The following is a 21135-nucleotide window of genomic DNA, read 5'->3' as shown; positions in this document are numbered from 1 at the left end:
ATGCCTCGGACCAATGAAAACGTCTATTTTTATGCGTAAGTTGTGTAAGGGGATATGCAATTGTGCTAAAATTTTCTACATATTTCTTGTAATAATTTGCAAGTCCAAGAAAACTTTTAACATCAGAAACAGACATCGGTTTTGGCCAATTTTTAACAGCATCTATTTTAGCTGGATCACAAGCCACCCCGTCACCAGATACTACATGGCCTAGATAAGCGACTCCCTCTGAAATAATACACATTTCTTTGGTTTCAATTTTAAATTTGCTGACTTTAATCTGTCGCAGACAAGCGTTAAGTTTTCTAAATGCTTTTTTCAAATGTGTCGCCATACTCAATTATGTCGTCCAAATATACCAGACAGCGTTCGAATCTCAGGCCACTTAGTACAAGTTCCATTAGACGTTCGAATGTGGCTGGACTGTTTGCTAGCCCAAATGGCATAAAATTAAAATGAAACAAGCCTCTGTGCGTCGCAAATGCAGTTTTATGTTTATCATCAGTATCCATGGCAACTTGCCAAAATCCACTAGCTAGGTCAAGAGTACTAAACCAAGAAGAACCCGCCAATTGGTCAAGAGAATCAGAAAACCTATTAGGCAAAGGATAGGCATCTTTACGCGTAATATCATTCAACTTTCTATAATCTACACAGAATCTAACTGAATTATCTTTCTTTCGTACTAAGACAATAGGACTAGCAAAAGCAGAATTGCTTTCGGAAATTATACCATTTTCTAACATGTCATTTATTTCTTTTATCGGCAACTTCACGTTGCGCAATAGGCAAACGTCTTGGAGGAAGCTTAATTGGACGGTAATCACCGGTGTCTATGGTAATGTTTTTACTACATCAGTAACAACCAAATTTCCCATCAGGCCCTACAAAAATATCTTGGTAATTTATCAGAAAATTTTCGCAATCGTTCAGATTGTGATTTTTGAAAGATTTTCGCAAGACTTTTCATACATGGGCATTAAATGCTCCGGAAGTACATCATTTTCCATAGAAACGTTGAAATTTGTACCGTGTGAAACTACTTGTGCTGACGAAATTTGAGATAAATTTGCTATTTCATAACCTTGTTTCAGCTTTACAGGCTCTGAATTTAAATTCAAAATAGAGAATACAACTTCTTTGTTGTTGCTTTCTACAAGAGACCTGGCTACAAATAGATCTTTACGCTGCAAAATTTTATCATTAGGTTCTACGATACCAAAAGTACCATTTTTCCATGAATCAAGTAATTTACCCTTTAATAACAATTCACATTTTGCAGGAATGCTGATCGTTTCCGAAACTAAACGCGAGTGCATACATTTGTATTTTCTCTTTTCAACTGCACTTTAAAATTTCTTATTTTAAGAATACCCTTGCCCCAACTAGTAGTAACATCAAATTTTTCCAGAAAGTCCTGGCCCAATAAACCATCAATTTTATCTAACTGGGCAACAACCAAATTTGTGTTCAAACATACGACCGTTAATTTTAAGCTTGAGTTTTACATTGTCCGAAAATATTCAATGGAGTACCGTCAGCGCCTTTAAGCACAACATTTATTCTATTAAGCGTTGGCAAACTAGCCAAGGATTTATAACAGTCATATGTCAAAATACTACAAGACGCACCAGAATCAATTAATAAATCCTTTTCACTACCACCAATAACACAGGGTTAGAAACCAACAACCTTGTGTTGAAATAGCTCTAACATTAACAGAAGGCCTTATGTTTGAATCACAATTAAAATTTTTGCAAAAGGACTGGGCTTTCGGCCTCAAACTCAGCCCGTTCTAGTTTAACGAATTTTGATTTGTGGTATTTTTAATTTCATTAGGAAGCGTACATGTAGACTGCGCTGGCGCATTGCCAAGGTTGTAATTATCTTGATTGTATACTGATCTATTCTGTTTTTAACGGACAGTAGGTACTAATGTGACCCTCTTCGTGACAATTATAACATACTCTTTGACGGTGAGCGGATCTATTGCCCTGTCTTTTACTATTACCTGACATATTATTGACTGAAAGTAAATCAATTTTATCATTTAGAGAAGAGACAAGTTTCTCTAGCGATGTTTGCGTATTTACATCTTGATTTTGTACGGGACGGATATATTCTTCATTACTAGGCTTACAAGTCTTAAATGAGTCAAATGCCTCAAATTCTGTTGCAAGAGAAATGGCACTATCTAATAAAGAAGGGTGCCCGAATTGCACGTGGCGTCAGAGTTCTGACCTATTTAATCCCTCTATAAATTGATCTACAATTAAGGTTTCTAATGTTTTGTGCGGCATGTCGGGGTAAGCTTTTATACCGAGACGCTTTAAATTATAAACCATATTCAAACAGGGGATTCTTGCTTATTTCGCCTCTTATTTCTAAATTCCAAACTTTATAACTCGAGGTTCTTTTTTCACTTGGGTTGAAACGTTTATTGAGAGCTTTCTCTCAGACAAGAATAATGGCTCAACTCTGTTTGAGACAATTCTTCCAAAACACATTGTGCACGGCCTCTGAGGGGGTGGCAAATTGCCCAAGTTTTGGGCTTTGTCAAGTTCAGACACCTGTTGTAATTTGCGACCTGCTTCAAAATGGATAATAAACAAGCCAAAGTCAGATTTCACCACTGAATTTGATCGGGCTCTCTTTCTCTACGACGAAGGCAAGTTCTCAAATTGGCGATAGCCAAGATTTAGTGGCGTTTATACCCTCATTAAAATCTATCGATTGATTTTGGTTTTATTACGTCACAATGATGACGTGTAGGCCTACTGTTTACATTAGTGTCGTAGCCATTTTGACAGCTAGATGTACTATTCATGGACATTGCTGTCTGTGGGATTGTAGAGGGCATCGTGCCAAATATCCGACAAGGTTTGCTCTGTTTTCATTAAAATCTAATTTTCTTTTTTTTGGAGTTTGCATTACGGATTTACTGGAGTTACCTCTCCATGGCGTGAGAAAGTCAAGCAAACTTTTTTTGAACATAATTATTGAAGTACAGACTAGATCTAGTAAAATAAATACGGTAAAATACTGATGGTAGATCTAAATTTATATGTACAGTACACTACTATATATGATAATAATATATAAATGCACAAACGATCCTGGTCACGAGTGCACCAGTGTAAACGGGGAAACAGTCTTTCGGTTCGATATCACAGGACCGTTTGTGTAAATTAAACAAAAGAAATGAGAATAAAGGCAAATGTAAGTTTTATGAATTGTATTAAATATTTAAGTCATTAATATTTCATAATTAACATGCATATAAAAATAAATAAGGTAGGGGAAATAAAAGAAAATCGGAAAACTTCCGAGAAATGAAAACAACGGCTTACCGCAATGGTGGTCAGAGCGCTTCTCCTCTTTTAAGACGTCAAAACCTTCACGTCCAAGTGTTTCGTTTAAGTTTGACGTCATAAAGTGACGTCATAAACACATGTTAATTAACAGGACACTTGTTAATAGCAATTAACATACAGAATGGGATAAATTTAAGATGGCAAAAGTGCCAAATGATTCCAAATACTTATTGTTTAGCAGCGTAATAATATTGCCTAACTTTAAACACAGAAAAGTGATCGTATATACTGTTTCAAAAGTGATCGTATAGTGTTTCAAAAGTGATTGTAAAGTATCAGTACTAGCATAATGGAAATTAAGATATCAGAATTAAATAGAAATATAGTACTTATATAAAGTAAATTTGGTCATCTATTACACAATTAATCTTTTACTCGTTGCCATTTCTATTTTAAATGTTCCTTTTCATTTATTTTGGAATGTGATATAAAGTTAAAGTGATCAATTGTTACTTACTCTAATATGTTTGGCGTCAGTCTTATTTAATTGTGAAATGAACATGTATAAATGCAGGCCTCGACATTAGCGGTGGTCCGTTGGTCCGAGACCACCTGATTTTGTCAAGGACCACCTAATTTTAAAAGCCACTGGTCCGTCGGACCACTCGAAATTTCTGGTTGCTGCAGGGCTCATTTGGGAGAATGGCGATTTGGTCAAAAACATGTTATATACATTTTGTTTAAAATCATTTGTCCGATGTACATGTTAATGGTTCATAAATATACAAAATACATAAATATCTGATTAGTTTAAGACGTTCTTAAGTCACGAATAACTTTTATTTTAAGTCGCTAATATTTTGTTTATGCAAGTTAAACGAGTTAAGAATTTGTGATATTAATTTTGGTACAAAATTCATTCAAATGACGCCAGTAATTATGCATCGTCGGATACCCACGGTGGAACCATTGACATTTATGTTATGTTACATTTTTATCAACCGTGGGTATCCGACGATGGTATTTATGATATTGTATGGGATACCGGATAAACTTAAAATTTAATATACTTGACTTGAATAAAAAAAAGCCAGCAAACGAAAAGAACTGAAAAAATACATGTAGTAATTCTTTGCTACTTTTCTTTATTTTAACTGTTTAACGATAAGAGAATTATTTCTTCCAGTGTTAAAATTACTTTAAAAGGTTTAAAATACTCACTGTCAAAAATAAATATCAACCATCAAGCAACAGGGATGTTAATATTCTGTTTCCATAATAAACCAGTGAGATAAATAAACTTAACTATAGTTATACATGTATATTTAACATTGTTATTATTTTTTATCCTTTAGATATTTCCTTGTTTTCAAAGACGAGAATAAGATAATTTATTAGTTTTATTAAAAACGTTAATCTATAAAAGATACAATCATGTAATTATCATAATTATAAGATGTACCACGTACCAGTAATGCATATTTGAATAACAGTAAGAAAATAAGACACAAATGGTTTCACTATTTCCTTGAGTTTAGGGAGAAATCATTTCAATATAAAAGTAAACATAAATATGAGTCCTGTTGTTTATTTACAATGAGATAAAAAAAAAACCCCAAATAACTCAATTCACGATAGAATACCTACTATCTTGCTCTCCTTAATTTCTGATTAGATAAAATATATATCTAAAATATCTGTTTTATTGAAAGTTAATAATACATCTTTGAAAGCATATATTTTTCTAAATTTGCAGTAAAATGATATAATAATAAAATTGACCACCTGACTTCTGGAAGGACCACCTTAATTTCAAATCCAGTGGTCCGGCTTACCACCTGCTAAAAAAGTTAGTGTCGAGGTCTGAAATGTGTTGAACTTTTTTTTAAGTGTCGGAAGTCTTAAGGTAGATTTTGAGGTAATATATAGCACGGAAGCTGCATCTGCCGATAATCTTACAAAAACAACTACCGCTTTTCTGACTGGAGAGAACACAATAGACGTGTTTAATGAAACTGTGTTTGCAACATCCGTGATGATAAATTCTATAACCTGTTAGTATATGTAAGTGTATACGTTAATCTAGTTTTCTAGAAATCAGACTTTTTTTTCTTTCTTTTCTGACTAAAACTTTATTCAATTAGAAAATATTTCTTAACATTAAAGCAACATTAATGAATAACGTTTCGACCGGTGGAGTAATGCATTTCTATTTTCAATGCCCATAGTTTGTTATACTTTCTCTCGAAGGCTGAATGAATTCTTATATAATATATAATAAACAAGATCAACAAGGAAAGGTGGCGTTCCTATGTTTGCACTAGCAACTTACCAATATGTATTGTTTGTTTACAGTAACCAACGAAACTAGATCAGAAGAAGAAATCATGTGTAATGTTTATAAATCACTAAATGGACGTTGTGAGGAAAATGAAAAATGTGTTATTCTTAAAGGAAATAATTCCTGTGTGTAAGTGTGGTATTACAAATTTCATAAGTTGTTATGAGAACTTTTTTTTTCAAATCGGCAATTTTTGTTCCTGACAAGTAGCATGTTCTCCTTAAATGCATCATAGATTATGGCATGCTTTAAAGAAGTAGTCCTCAGCTTAAGAAAGTATAGTTTTGTTAAATTGAAATAATACAAAAATAATTCTTTATTTTTCAGATTAAATGAAAAAGATAGCGGAAGTAAGTTTATAACTCAAAACCTTGTAAAATAATTTACCAGATCATGAGCCAAGAAGTAAATGAAAAATATGCACACTTTTTATATAAAATGTATCTATAAAAACATTTTTTTCAAAGAAAATGATTTCTAGCAAAACTTATGATTTTTACCAACGTGAATGGGTGAATGGTATTTTAATTGTGATTTAATTTTAATTTAATTTGTGATAATGAAAATATCTTAACTTTAAGTTTAAAAAATAAACGTATTTCTGCAATTTAAGCTAAAATGTACGCAGATGATCATTAAGACGAAAGCATTTATATTTTTTTTTTATTATTATTTATTTATCTACTTTATCTAATTTTTCAGTTGGTTTAACGCTTGTGATCGTTGTTGTGGTTTGCTCAATATTTGTACCAATCATTATTGTGACAATCACCTGCTTAGCTATACGGAAAATACGAAACAAAGACAAACATTTATCACATTCACAAGGACAAAGACGAGACTCAGAATGGTAGTTTAATTTCTACGCTTTTCCTTTTAAGATATCTGATTGCTTGGAAGCTGATATATGTCATAATTACATTTTAATTATAGCGATTGATTGACTATTTTCTTCCACTGATAAATTAGCCTTAATATAAATATACACATATTTTTTCAAGTTTGGAAGGTCATACGACTGATTATCAACTCGGCTGATGTTTTCAACGGTATCTGACAGCATTTACTACTAACGACAAGCAAAAGGCTATATGAGTTAGGTTATCCTCATGGTTTAACTTTCATAAATAAAAACGAAAATTGAGATTTTCATTCCAGAAAGTCTTTCGCAAGTATATTATAAGAAAGTTATATCTTTGTTTTAATCTCATCTCTGCAAACAGTGAAAAGTTTAAAACACAAAATAAGTGTTAAAGTCATAGGGTTAGGGTCCAAGAATCATTTGTTTCAATGATATTTGTCTTTCAGTTGTGTATATGGTGTACCTTTGAAATGAACTGTAAATATTTGTCAATGAACGAGCACAGAATTTGCGCATATAACATGTTATTTAAATATTCAATAGCCATTCAATTTTCTCTAAACATTATCTTGTTTTTGTTTTATATTCTATGCGTATATAGTATGTAGCCTTTCTTATCTTTTGTCATTGAGTTCTTACAAGTGTCGTTCAGTATACTTTGATAGAAATGCACATGTACGGATATATGCTTTATTGTAGTAAATAATTTAAATAGTAACATGATGAATGTGATAGAGTTTATGTCACAATTTTATTGATATGGATATGTGAATGAACTTGATGTATAACAAGAATGTTAGATAAGCTGATTTCTGTATAAATAGAAAAACACATAGATATGTTTTAGTTTTGTTTTTATGACTTTATGAAATATGCTTTGAATAGAAGATTTGTGTATTAGAAATAGATTTAAGGTAATAAATAATAAAAAGTATATTTAACAATGAAAAATTATAAAAGATTCTAGCAGTCTTTGTTTTTTATGCTCTCTCTCTTTCGTCAATCTTTTTTTAAATTTTATTGCCTACCAATTACGAAAAAGACATACACATAGACATGAGTATTTACCCTTCTTTAAAATAGAGAAAGCAGAATCCGGAAAGAAAGCCCAGCAATTGAAAATGATGCAGGCTTGGTATGAACATGTTCATGGACAAAACTGGATAGCGCAAATTACCGTCCATAAATTCTCACAATTACCTTTCTACTATCTACTAAAATTAAAACAGTGATTTTCGAACGATAACTTTAGTTAGAAATGAAATATTGTAATCAACAACTTTGATGTAATTTAATACAGAAAAAATATTACATGTATATGATATTTTTGGGATATGTAATTGAACAATATTTTTTCGCTAGTGGATCGCTTAAATTTATTATGCGGTTACTTTCAATCATGTACGTAACAGGTTGTCACTCTCCCTAAAGGGGAAGTAGGATGTACGCAATCTATAATAAAATTGTTTAAAATTTTGGCTAAAATATTAATTTGTTCATGAATAAGTTTCTTTTCATTCTTTCCATTAAAGCCTAAAGATTTAGATTAGTGGCAATAACTAAATTTAAACATGATTTGCACGTGAAAGTACATGTATAATATGTCGTTGGTAAGATTATTGATTTTTTTCTAACCAACAGTCTATTTTCGCACGATTTGCACTGCAAAACATTTTAGCAGGTCATTTAAATATATGTGTTTTTGTATACTTGTTATAAACATGACTGAGTTGCATTGTGTTTTGAAAGAGGAGCAAAGACCTTATTGCATAGGATGATCCCCTCCCTGCTGGGCGGCAAATTTCCACTATCTCTGAAAAAAGACATCAGCACTATCAAAGCCATAGTTGATGAAGATGCAAGATATACTTTGCAGGAGAAAAGTGACATATCTGGTCTTAGTGCGTCATATGTGTTTTCAATCTTGAAAAAAAAGTTAAAGTTAAGTGTGCGCCCGTTGGATACCGCATTTGCTAACGTTTGGACAGAAAAGGGAGCGGGTTGAAAATACCTCGGCCCTATTGACAAGGTTCAAAGATTGAAACCCTAGACGCGTGAGAGGTTATGAAACGTGGCTTTATCTTTTTATTTTTATTATGCCCCCCTTCAAAGAAGTGGGGGTATATTGCTTTAAATATGTCCGTCTGTCGGTCCGTAGACCAAATGGTTTCCGATCAATAACTGAAGAACACTTAGGTCTACAAACTTCAAAATTGATATGATGATTGGTCATAACAAGTTCATGACCCCTGTTGATTTTGATCAATGGGTCAAATGTCAAGATCGCATTGACCTTGTAGGTAAAAACGGTTTCCAACCAATAAGTAAAGAACACTTAGGCCTAGAAACTTCAAACTTGGTATGATGATTGGTTATGACCAGTTAATGACCCCTATTGATTTTTGGGTCAAGAGGTCAAAAGTCAAGGTCACAATGACCTTGTAGGTAAAAACGGTTTCCGATCAATAACTAAAGAACGCTTAGGCCTAGGAGCTTTAATCTTTGTATGATGATTGGTCATGAAGAGTAGATGATCCCTATTGATTTTGGGGTGAATGGATCAAAGGTCAAGGTCACATTGACCTTGTAGGTGAAAACGGTTTCCAAACAATAACTAAAGAACGCTTAGGCCTAAAAAATTCAAACTTGGTATGGCGGTTGGTCATGACCAGTAGATGACCCCTATTGATTTTTTAGTCAAGGCGTCAAAGGTAAATGTCACATTGACCTTGTATTTAAAAACGGTTTCCGATCAATAACTAACGAACGCTTAGGCCTAAGAACTTCAAACTTGGTATGGCAATTGGTCATGACCAGTAGATGACCCTTCTTGATTTTTTGCTCAAGGAATCAAAGGTCAAGGTCACATGGACCTTGCAGGTAAAAATAGTTTCCGATCAATACCTAAAGAGCACTTCGGCCTAGGAAATTCTAACTTGGTATGATGATTGATCACGACCAGCAGATGACCCCTATTGATTTTGGGATCAAGGGGTCAAAGGTCAAGGTCACATTGACCTTGTAGGTAAAAACGGTTTCCAAACAATAACTTAAGAACGCTTAGGCGGCCTAGAAACTTCAAACTTGGTATGGCGATTTGTCATAACCAGTAGATGATCCCTATTGATTTTAGGTCAAGGCGTCAAAGGTCAAGGTCACATTGACCTTGTGGGTAAAAATGGTTTCCGATCAACAACTAAAGAGCACTTAAGCCTAAGAAATTCTAACTTGGTATGATGGTTTGTCACGACCAGCAGACGACCCCTATTGATTTTGGGATCAAGGGGTCAAAGGTCAGTGTCACATTGACCTTGTAGGTAAAAACGGTTTCCGATCAATAACTTTAGAACGCTTAGGCCTAATAACTTCAAACTTGGTATTATGATTGTTCATGACAAGTAGATGACCCTTATTGATTTTGGGGTCAAATTGACCTTGTAGGTAAAACATTTTCGGATTAATAACTAAAGAAAGCTTAGGCCTAGGAACTTTAGATTTGGTATGATGATTGCTCATTACCAGTAGATGACCCCTATAGATGTTGGTTTTAAGGAGTCAAAGATCAAGGTAACATTGACCTTGTAGGTAAAAACTGTTATGATAAATAACTGAAAGGAGCGCAAAGGAACTTCAAACTTGGCATGGTGGTTGCTCATGGCCAGTAGATGACCCCTATTGATTTTAGGATCAGAGGTCAAGGTCACATTGTCCTTGTACGTGACCAATAACTCAACAACTTGGTTGATATTGATTATTAAACTAAAAATCCTTTTGGTATATACATTTCAAGGTCTTATGTAATATAACAATTTGGCTGTCTTTAAGGCCTTCATGATTCATAGAATTTATGCAAGATTTGTGATAACTTTGTCATTAAATTGCTGCACACAACCTTTACAGTTACAATTACCTAGTGCTAGTCATGACCAGTAGATAATCCCTATATGTGTTTTGGTCTATAGGTCAAAAGACAGTCATAATAACCTGACCACATGACTAATTGGTTGTCGATAGGGGGCATACATGTTTTACAAACATATCTTTATTAAGTGAATAGAAACATAATGAAAACCAGTTATTTGACGATACGCACATTGTTTTAGTTAAAACGAAACTTTCATTTCTGAAATACTTTTTAAAAAGGAAAAAAATGAACAACTGGTGCTAGAATGAACTAGAATTAAATGAAATGCTTGAAATCGGTGTAGATACGAACGAGATTTAAATGAAAACAATTCACAAAATCCAAAATTGTCTTCATGTATTGAAAGCTATGAGCTGAAACGTTAATGAAAAACTTATTTTAAAAACAAACGTATGTTGTGTTTCTAATAAGTTTTGAATTTGAAACGCGCGGTATTTCAACATAGTAGATGAACTTCATTGAAACAAATACGAGCGATATCCTAAGCGACCGTTAGTTTAAAAAAGACTCTAACCTCTTAAAGGCACTCCGCTAAGGTTTGTTTGAATAATGGGACTGGACATAAATTTTTCGAGAATAATGTTCACTTTAATGAAGGTCTAGACAAATACCGTGTGTGCAAAATTTCAGAACATTCGTCTGTTCTTCCAGATTAATAATTTTGATCGTGAAAAAATGACCCAAAATTGAAAAGCGTTTTAACGCTTTTCGGTGATATTGGGATAAGAATCGCATGAAAATACAACTTTCAATTCATTTTTAAGAAGTTTCTTTATCATCTTTTGCATATATTTCTGTTTGAAGTGCGCCAGGTGATCTGTGCTTTTGGACCGCGGTGGATATCCGTTTAAACAATAATGACAGCTGTCTTAAAATTTGTATATTGTCCAATATTCAGGAAAATTTAAATTTTTATAACGTTATGCATTCTGATACGTTGTGTTTAAACAAACAAAAAAAGACAAAATATTTTTTTACAAAAAATTGATAATGGTAATGGAGACGATAATTTCTATGAAAATCACTCGGTCAATACTTTTTTTGCAATATTCCCAGGGGCAAGTAATCTATATAGACTTGAAGAAACGTTATATTCTAGTTCACTTCCCTGATAAAAAATCAATGATGAATGAATCTCGGAGTAATAATGTGTATCGGTGAAAATTACATTAAAATATTTATTCGGTATAATAGAAAAATAACACATATCTCTCAGGGTAAAAGAATCTATATAAGATATTTGGAATATATATATTGTTGTACCACCGAAATTTATAAGCACAAGAAATCGTTATAATTTAGTTCCAACATATAGTGTTTTTCAAATATGTCTTGCGCTTTGAAAGAAACAAAAGAACAAAATGCTAGTTTTATAGAAGATAAAATATACGCGAAACTAGATCGCCGAATGCGTATACCTCCGCTATATGTAAATACTTGAAAAACCATAATTATAGAAATAAGACCTGCTTGTAACTTATATGGTTCCAATAAAATTACGAAGACGCGAACTTGAAAATATCGAGGTTAAATATTTATCCATATTCTGGAATACAAAGAAGGACAAAGAAAATAGGAAAATATAATTTATATTGAGTTTTTATGGGATAAAATATGGGCCTGTTATTTATAATTCATTCCCAAGTTGTAAAGCAACTCGGCTTTAATAGAAATTTAAACGCAATTATTTTTATGTCACACAAACTGTCTCTTCTGAATTTATCTGACTGTAAATGTTTTATATGTTAATTTCACAGAAAAAAACTTAGTACATTTATTCTGGGAATATGATTTTGAAATGAAATATCTTGATAAGTTAAGACAAGGGTATATAGTGAATGAACAGGTGAGAGTCAAAATAAGCTTTCATATTGTCTTATTTCTTTTACATTTAATAATTTACTTCGTGTAAACAATTGATAATCCCCTGATCCAAACAGAATTTCTGTGAAGATCAATTTGAATTTACCTGTTACGTTCAGTTTATAAAAGAGTGGGTCAGTCTTATATTTTAGGCAGATTATTAATTTAATCCTAAACATTAAACTTTTCTAATATAAACTGTTGGTCAAACACTATTTAACATTCAATCTTTTGAAATAAAAAGTCCATTCAGCCCATCGTAACTATGAAAATATGAGCAGAGTGTCACTTTAAGAAATAATGTATCCCAAACAGAGATTTTATCGCTAAATAAAATCACTGTTTGGCGTTTGGAAATCAGGAGGGCGTAGCCTGAGTGATACAATGATGCGCATCCGAACGACAAACAGTTATATTATCAACAAATAAATGCTGCCATATCTGACTATGCTAACTTGTTAGTAGTACTGGGGTCGGTTTAACGCCACTTATTGCGCATGCATGGCCGCCATCTTGGATAAGAGTCACTTCCGTTGTCCATATCTGTCAGGAGGTGCGCGGCGTGAAAAATTGAAAATGTGGGCGGCAGACATCGTGGACTCTTATTTTAACGAATGACATCATGGATTATTTTTAGATCTCCCGAAAGCATACAGAGCTGACTTGTATTCTCGATCTAGAACTTGATTGCGTCCAATGAGGGTCAGGAACTCGGCACTTGACGGGGGAAATGCGTTTTTTACGCACGAGTGATTTTATGTACAATCGATCATAAGCGCTCGATAGAACGTCCCAAAACATTGCGTTTGATACTCAACTTGACTATGCTACGACTGTTTATAATGAAGATATCGACAATGTTCTGCATGAATGATTTTTTCTCTATTTATACACGTTAATATTTTTTGGTAATCAGCATGTTAATTTTACGCGATTTTACCTCTACTCATCAAATTCGTGCATGACTATATATGAAAATACTAAAACAGTTACGCCCGAGTAATTTCACTAACAGTCACTCTAAAAAATAGAAATAAAAAATCCTTTTCCGACGTTAATCACTTGATTCCAACTCACAATACATTTTATGAAATGAAACTCGCGATTATTTTCCACGTGTCACTGATCTATTTTTAGTCGAGACATTGCACAATCATTGTCAGCTATTTCATCAGTCCCCACGCAGGTGTCATCAAAGCATTGCGCAGTGAGTACAGTCGCCGGTCAGTCTAGGCTCACAATACCTAGCGGACTATGTTAACCAAAAACCCTTTGTCCTTAATTACTAAATATAGTTTTTCATGATTGACCAGCACAAAAGATGATGAGAATTTATTATCCTTTCAAACGCATCGACCATTAAGTAGTTTGACACTGTGTATTTATTCGAACTTTGATGAATATATATATGTTAACATTTGAAGGAATATTGCAGCAAATTATCTATAGATTTTATAACTTACTTTTTCACAAAAATAAAATAATAAATAGAGTTTACAGCTTTACCTTAAGAGCAAAATTGATGACATTTTTATGAAAACCAAAGAACTGTCTTGTAATGCAGTAGCAGTACCTCTTTTTCGGACAGTAATGCAGTACCAGTACGAGTAGTAGCAAAATTGTGTAAGAGTAATTCAGTATCAGTACCAGTACTTGCAAAATCGCTGCAGTACGTACCAGTACCAGTAATGCAGCTCTGTTAAGTACTGGCGTTGCTCAGTCTAGGTTCACAATACCTAACGGTGCTATTTTGAACAAAAGCAGTTTGTTATTCGTTACTTAATACAGTTTAACATTAAATAAGGATCCTTTCAAGTGCAAGCTTTGGTCAACTGATTGAATATTTAAGAAACGGTCGCCCTTAGCAACTGGTCAAATTTTGTGTTTTTTTAGCGAAATATTTATTTCTAATTTTAAACCATTATCTTCGTGTCATTTTTTACTGTTGTCAAATACTGTCTTTGATTAAGATATTTTCGTATGTTTCTAGCAATATACAAGGGACTTAAATTACAAACTGGTTTTAATCGATTTGGGCAACCATTTACGATACCGATTTTTTGTGATTTAAATGAAAGAAGTGAATGAAAGAAGACTTAAATACCTTTGATTTTGACACAGGTTCCTTGATTCGATTTTCAGGCGATCTCAAGTTATGGCCCTTCAGCGATTTTTAAACAACTTTTTTAAAAGTCCATAAACCCTTAGATTTATATACCATTTGAAAGATCTCTGTGAGTAGATACAGAAAATGCATTATTATTTGCATCTACCTTTTACCGTTTCTGAGAAAGAAGAGTTTCAATATTGCAGACAAAATCATTCATGCGTATACGTGTTACTCTTTCGTTACTGGACATAACATAGGCATGTTGCATATCAAACTAAATGTCTTGTCAAATGCTACAAGCTCGTACTATCAAACCGGAAATCACTCATGCGTAAAAATAATCAAAAGAAGTAAATTAAGCTTACCCTCAGTCTTTTATATGTCGCTAGCCTAATTTGAAATAAATGAAGTTCTCAAGGCGTAGTACAATCATTAATACGAGCCATGTTCTGATTGGTCAGTCACAAAAAGTTTTCTGACTGACTCGAAAGCAGTTTCAACCGTTCATTGCAATGTGTAAAAAATGCGTTAAACAAGTGAAGAGGAAAAGGAAGAAGTTGTGGTTTTGGAGGGAGAGGAGGAGATGGTGGTCATGTAGGAGAGGGTGGAGGAGTGACCGATAAAAGCATAAGCAACAACCACAACCTCCACCTCCACGATCACCTCCGCCTCCACCACCACCAGACAAATAGTGGTGGAGAGATGGAGGTTGAGGACGTATACCATAAGCGCTCGATAGAACAAAACATTTCGTTTGATACCCAACTTGATCGTTGGTAAGGATGATATCGACAATGTTCTGCATGAATGATTTTAGTTTTATTTCTCTTAAGCTATACACAATAAGTAGACATATATTTTTGGTATTAGCATCTCAATTTTACGCATAAGCGATTTTAGTTCTACTCAATAAATTTATGCATGACTGTATATATCTACTCAATAAAATTAATGCATGACTATGCAATGGCACTGAACGTGTATAACTTCAGAGAATCTAAAATCATTCATGCAGATCAATGACAATATCTTCCTTATGAACTGTCGTAGCATTGTCGTGTTGGGTATCAAACGAAATGCTTTGGTACGTTCTATCGAGCGCTTATGATCAATTGTACATAAATTACGCGTTGCTTTTTCTAGAACCGAGTCCGTGACCCTTACTGGACGCAAACAAGCTAAATATCGAGTATACAAGACAGCTTTATGCGCTTTCTGAAGATCAAAAAATAAACCATGATGTCATTTATTAAAATTAGAGTCTAAGATGGCTGCCGACCACATTTTTAAGTTTTCATGCCGCGCAACAACTGTCAAATATGACCACCGGAAGTGACTCTTATCCAAGATAGCGGTCGCGCAACCGCAATACGTGATGCAAAACCGACCCCTATACTACTCGAATGATTTTTTTTCGAACTTATTTTCAACGCGTCGTATTTTAGTGGTAACGTCACATGTACTTATGGTTATGTCACACGTCATTACATAGAACGCCAACAGTGATTTTTTTGCAAAATAATCACACTTCGTTTCTTCTATGTTCAGTAGGGAAAAATGCGGGTCGTGTTAGAATTTGCTTTTCAATCGTAAATGATATATCAGTGAATTATATGTCTGGTATTTATAATATTGTTTTTGCATGTTTTGATGTTATCCTGCTCACAATGTGTAAACTAATTACCATCCATATCAAACGTCAAGATATATGAGTAACATCTGTTTAAGAATGAATATTATGTTTTTGAAATAATCTATACATTGTTTCAAAGTATTTATATTTTATATATTTAAGTTATACAAACGTAAGACTAATAAGTGGATGCTCTTCGTCACTTTCACGACTTGATTGGGAACATTGGTGAAGTCACCTTTTAACTAGCCCACAATTTAAAGTGACTTAAAACTTTTGAGAAATATTCAAATCAACAATAAGGTCGGGTCAGGATAACAAACAAATATATAAATGCTAGCGGTGCGCCTTACATAAACGACTAAATAGGGTGTTTCTTTGATACTTATATCATCTGGTCGCAAATCTCATTTAAAGAATGTTTCTGTACATTTACATCGGACTTATAAAACTGTTGTGAACATTTATTAAGATCATCTCGAACTCATTTCAACTTGGCAAAGCTACGAATTTACTAAATAGAATTATAAAATGTATTGTGATTTCATTGCTACAATATGTCCAAAGTATAGTCAATAAAAACAGTTAGGGCAACAAAACCAGTTAGATTTAATGTACTTTGTATACAAGACAATATATATGCTATGATAAATAATATCCATGTGTTCCCTTTAAAATACACACAATATGATAGCGGATATATTCAACGTTATACACAACTAGAGTACATTTTGCCATAGTTTTGTCCTACATCTGTTGCAAATAAATAAAATTATTATACAAAATAAGACGTAGTTAACATCAAAGTTATTGCAACCCTTAATTTTTGCAACTAGTTGATATTTTCTTAAGTTGAAAATTCTCCGAACTTGAACCTGTTTATGCGGTTGCATAATTTGTACTATTCTTTTGTAATATTTTCATTTTGAATTTATTTTGATTCAAAACCTTCTGGCATGGATACTTGGATGAAGCAATTCAGCTAGCCAAGTGGTCAGTGACATCATTTAGGTCTCCTGTATGTTATGTCTAGTATCATGCACAGAAGAACTTGAGGTATGCCATCTCTAAAATGTATGTCTGAAATCGAACGCATTACATATTTGGATAGTTTTTATTGATTTACCTTGCTATATGATATAATGTGACCCCGTATCTTATGCAACTATCATATTACCCGCTTAAATAAAGTGTGTGTAATTTACGCAATACAAATTTATTAATCTGTGACTGAAATTAAACATGTATCATGCTCATTTAAAAAGGAGAATGTATTATTCAAACCCCAAAATAGAAGGGGTCATCCCTCTCTGGCACCCCCTTGATGTATGGTGGCGCCGAAAAAGTGATCACTTTTTAAACATCATTTCACAAACGGAAACAAGTGTTTGGGGCATTTTTACACTATTTAAGGCCTCAAAAATGGGATGAAAAGGCGTAAAAAGACGTATATATGAAGAAGTGGGTTAAGCATTTATTCTTGTACGTGAAATTTTGTGTCATACAGTTTGCTGACATTTGTATAAAACATACAAGGGAAAGATAACTTAATATAATTTAGTGTTTTTACTGTGTAGATGCTGCGTTCTCGTTCTCGTTTCCTTTCAAATCTTCTTTTTATTTATCTAATTTTGTTTTCAAATACTTTAGTACATCTGCATACGTAACATGAATGTTTAACCCAGAAATAATTGCAAAATATTTTAATAAAATATAGACTTTACCTTTTTGTAAAAACAACATGAAGAGTTTGAACATAATAAATGTTTTATCTATTTTAAGGGGTTGCAATACAATTGACAACAGCCATTTTGTACAACAGATGGCAGTCTTGAGTCTGGACTTGTATATTAACAGCTAAACCATCCTACGTTATATATGTTATACATCTGATTTGTGGATATTAAACAAAAGGTAAGATTTAACTTACATTATAGTATAGTTTTGTACACTATGTAACCTTTGTTATAAGTAAATTATCGCAAATAAGTTGTATTTATTTCGACGAATTTCATTAATACTAAGCTAACATTTCTATTTAAGTCTTTTTAAACTTCATTGTTGTTAATTTTATAATAGAAACTTTTGCATAGTTTGAAGAATTATTTCAGTTCAAAAATTATCTCAACTTTAAAAATACATGTAGATCTAATCATTTAGCGTATTAACAATGTTAGGCATACTATGAGGCTTAGTTACATGATGCGCAGGGCGTCTTTTTTTGTGGAATATATTTCACATTTCGTCCAATTTAATGCTACGATCTGATCACGTTTAAAGGGATATAAGCAAATATTCAAAAAATTATCTAATAAAATGACTTTTATGATAACAATGTTACAATGTGTTTGCATATAGACTGAAAATTCATCACAATGGTATACCTGCCCGTTTGTAAGTTCTGCTTTAAATTGTTGCATACAGCTTCAACTCACTTTATGCACTGTTTAACTACACAGAACATGTCCTGTTATTAAATTTCACTTTTGATTAATTAAATACTTCACAAACATGACTTGCACAATAATCTATCCATGTGTTTTTCTGTCTTTTTTCCATTAGTTCTGATCAAAAGCACTCCTGATTTATCGTGATTTGAGGTAAAAAAAAATGGCTCGAGTTACCGGCGTTGCTTTCCTCTTCATCTTGGTATGTTTATTACAATTTCCCATGTACATAAGATTTTAATTAGTACTATATCAATAAAATTAAAACATTCAAAATGTTTTGTATGCCTGTCAGTTTAATGTTCTATAATTACATGCATATAAAATTACCCATCAGCATGCACGAAGTATTATAGGTCTTGCGAAATGAAACTCTCATCTCGTATTGTTATAACATACCCCGTATAGCGTATGGCAGATTTCGCTTTTCTTGCAAAAATCTTTTTTTAGCGAATCTTATTTATCTATCAATATATTTATCGATTTTGTTGTTGTTTCCACGGGTAAAACATTGAATTCTAAATACCATGCATATATTTATCTATAGGTATTTTGTAAAATATATACGACTTAACTGAGGAACAAATCTGAAAAAGTTCCAGAAACTCGCAAAGTCTTCGGATAAAATTGAAGGCAAATTTAGTGAATCTGTTTTTCTCGATATCCATTTCACGCCAATTAAATGCTCGCGAAAAAAAAACTGAATACTATACGGCACTTGTGTTATGTTTATTTCCAACAAGATTACGTAATTATTTTGTTTGCTTTTATATTTAATACCAAATAAATTTCGTAAAATTAGATTGTTATTTTACATTCTGACGGTAATTTTACTTTCTTATTTTCAGACAATTATTCAAAGGGTGAATGCAATCGCAAATCCCTGCAAGGACAAAGCGGTGTTTGATGTAAGCTGACATGAATTATAAATGTATTTTAGCGCTCATACCTTTTGAAAACCTTTTAATGTTCTTATTATGTACATCCATTACAGTAAGAACAACTCCTTTTGGGGATGTGTTCATTGAATGCAACCTTTCTCTGTCAATCTTGTTTTTATTTATAATTCATAACAGTTTACTGTTCTTTCTTATCATATTAAAAAGGTGTTTATTATGTAAGCGGATGCATTTTGTTATGTCTATAACATTTTCCACGAATACCGACTACGCTCTTTCCTGACCACTCTCAATCCCAGCATGATAAAAATAGATTTTACATATCAAATATCCTTGTCAACATGAAGAGCAACTTAACACTTAACCCGTTGGAACCGAAATAAATGAGCATTCGCCACCAGTATAGAGCCAGCCAAGCCTATAAACCTTTTAAGTCCGACCAGGTTCTTTATTGTGAGAAGCTTAATGTTTGAAATTTCATCTTGGATTGTTTCAAATACAAAGCAGGGCAAATCCATTTTACAAATTCAATAGTTTAAAGGTTCGGTAATAGATAAGAAATTTAAATAGGGTAGCTACACTTCATTTTCAGGGCTGTGGAGACGGACGTCTTTGTTTGTGTGCAGATGAGAATATATACCATGTTTTAAATGAGGGAGAATTTCCATGCAACAATTTAGTCTGCAGAGGTAAGTGATAATGTAAAAGGTTTGTCTAGCAAATGGCCTATACATGAAATGAATTGTATGAAAACAAAAAAATACTATCAAATATTGTGAACAAAACGTTTACGTTTAACATATTAAATACAGAAAGGACAAATCTATATTAAACTATTAAATTATTTTCATTGTTTACGTAAATGTCATAGATCTCGAATGGGATGTTTTTTTATTGTTATCTAGTTTCGTTCTTTTAAGATGTTAGTTTATTTTATTTGTATTATCTATATAATTTCAGATGCTCGTTGCCATTTCTTCACGGGTGTACCTGGTCAACCCAAAAGGGTGGAAGGTGCAATCGTTCTTTGCAGCACTGATGCAGAATGTGGAAATAATTTCATGTGCGTAAATTGGGGATATTGCTGTCGCAGGCCAAAATTCGACTAATTATCATTTTGAAAAGCAACTTTTCCTCTGCATGACCAATGAACTGACTGACTGAATGCAAAATAAAACAATGAACAAGCAGAATAAAATAAATAATACACAAGCATTATTTTTTACCTTTTACGATCTAGTGTTACTCGATATTATTGTAAATATCTAATTGTTACAATTGTGAAAATTACAAATCCCTTTTAAGCGCAGATGGTAAAGGGGTTTCATTTAAAGAATATAGAGTAAACTAGTAGGTTCGAATCTTATTTCAGCAATTTCTTTTTTTTTTTTTTTTTTTTTTTTTTTTTTTTAATTTTAAAATTGCCATTCTCTTAAAACTATTAATATCCTTTTTGTTGTGTGTACAATCTATGTAGTATCTTTAAAGCGTGTATGCGCTAACTCATAAAAGGATTGCAAAATGTCAGAAAGAGAACCGTTGAAAGATACTGTAACAAAATAAAACAAATATAATTGTGTGTGTAAAAACACCTCTTAAAAGATGTTCTAAAACCAGGTGGTCTTAGTAAAACAATTTCAAAGTAATTCTTGAAAGTAAATAGAATAAAAACATAACGTGGTGTTCGTTAGGAATCGGACCAGAGACCTTCACATCGGTAAACATCTATACCGATACACCA

General features: G+C 32.8%; 2 protein-coding genes across 2 annotated transcripts; both read left to right on the top strand.

Annotated features, from left to right (window-relative positions):
* Window positions 1-2298: 2298 nt before the first annotated feature.
* LOC132747334 (uncharacterized) lies at window positions 2299-7428 on the top strand. The gene is made up of 5 exons (XM_060736684.1): window positions 2299-2306; window positions 5205-5368; window positions 5670-5784; window positions 5983-6005; window positions 6358-7428. The coding sequence occupies exons 1-5, from the start codon at window positions 2299-2301 to the stop codon at window positions 6507-6509; spliced, it is 462 nt and encodes a 153-aa protein (XP_060592667.1). The 3' UTR covers window positions 6510-7428.
* Window positions 7429-17842: 10414 nt separating this feature from the next.
* Window positions 17843-20610, top strand: LOC132747332 (uncharacterized). The gene is made up of 5 exons (XM_060736681.1): window positions 17843-17962; window positions 18611-18697; window positions 19344-19403; window positions 19987-20083; window positions 20355-20610. The coding sequence occupies exons 2-5, from the start codon at window positions 18659-18661 to the stop codon at window positions 20501-20503; spliced, it is 345 nt and encodes a 114-aa protein (XP_060592664.1). The 5' UTR covers window positions 17843-17962; window positions 18611-18658; the 3' UTR covers window positions 20504-20610.
* Window positions 20611-21135: the final 525 nt, after the last annotated feature.

This window comes from Ruditapes philippinarum, unplaced genomic scaffold (genome assembly GCF_026571515.1).
Source record: "Ruditapes philippinarum isolate M1 unplaced genomic scaffold, ASM2657151v2 ctg3156_1_1_1_1, whole genome shotgun sequence".
Taxonomy (NCBI): domain Eukaryota; kingdom Metazoa; phylum Mollusca; class Bivalvia; order Venerida; family Veneridae; genus Ruditapes; species Ruditapes philippinarum.
This window is presented reverse-complemented; position numbering and strand designations above follow the sequence as displayed.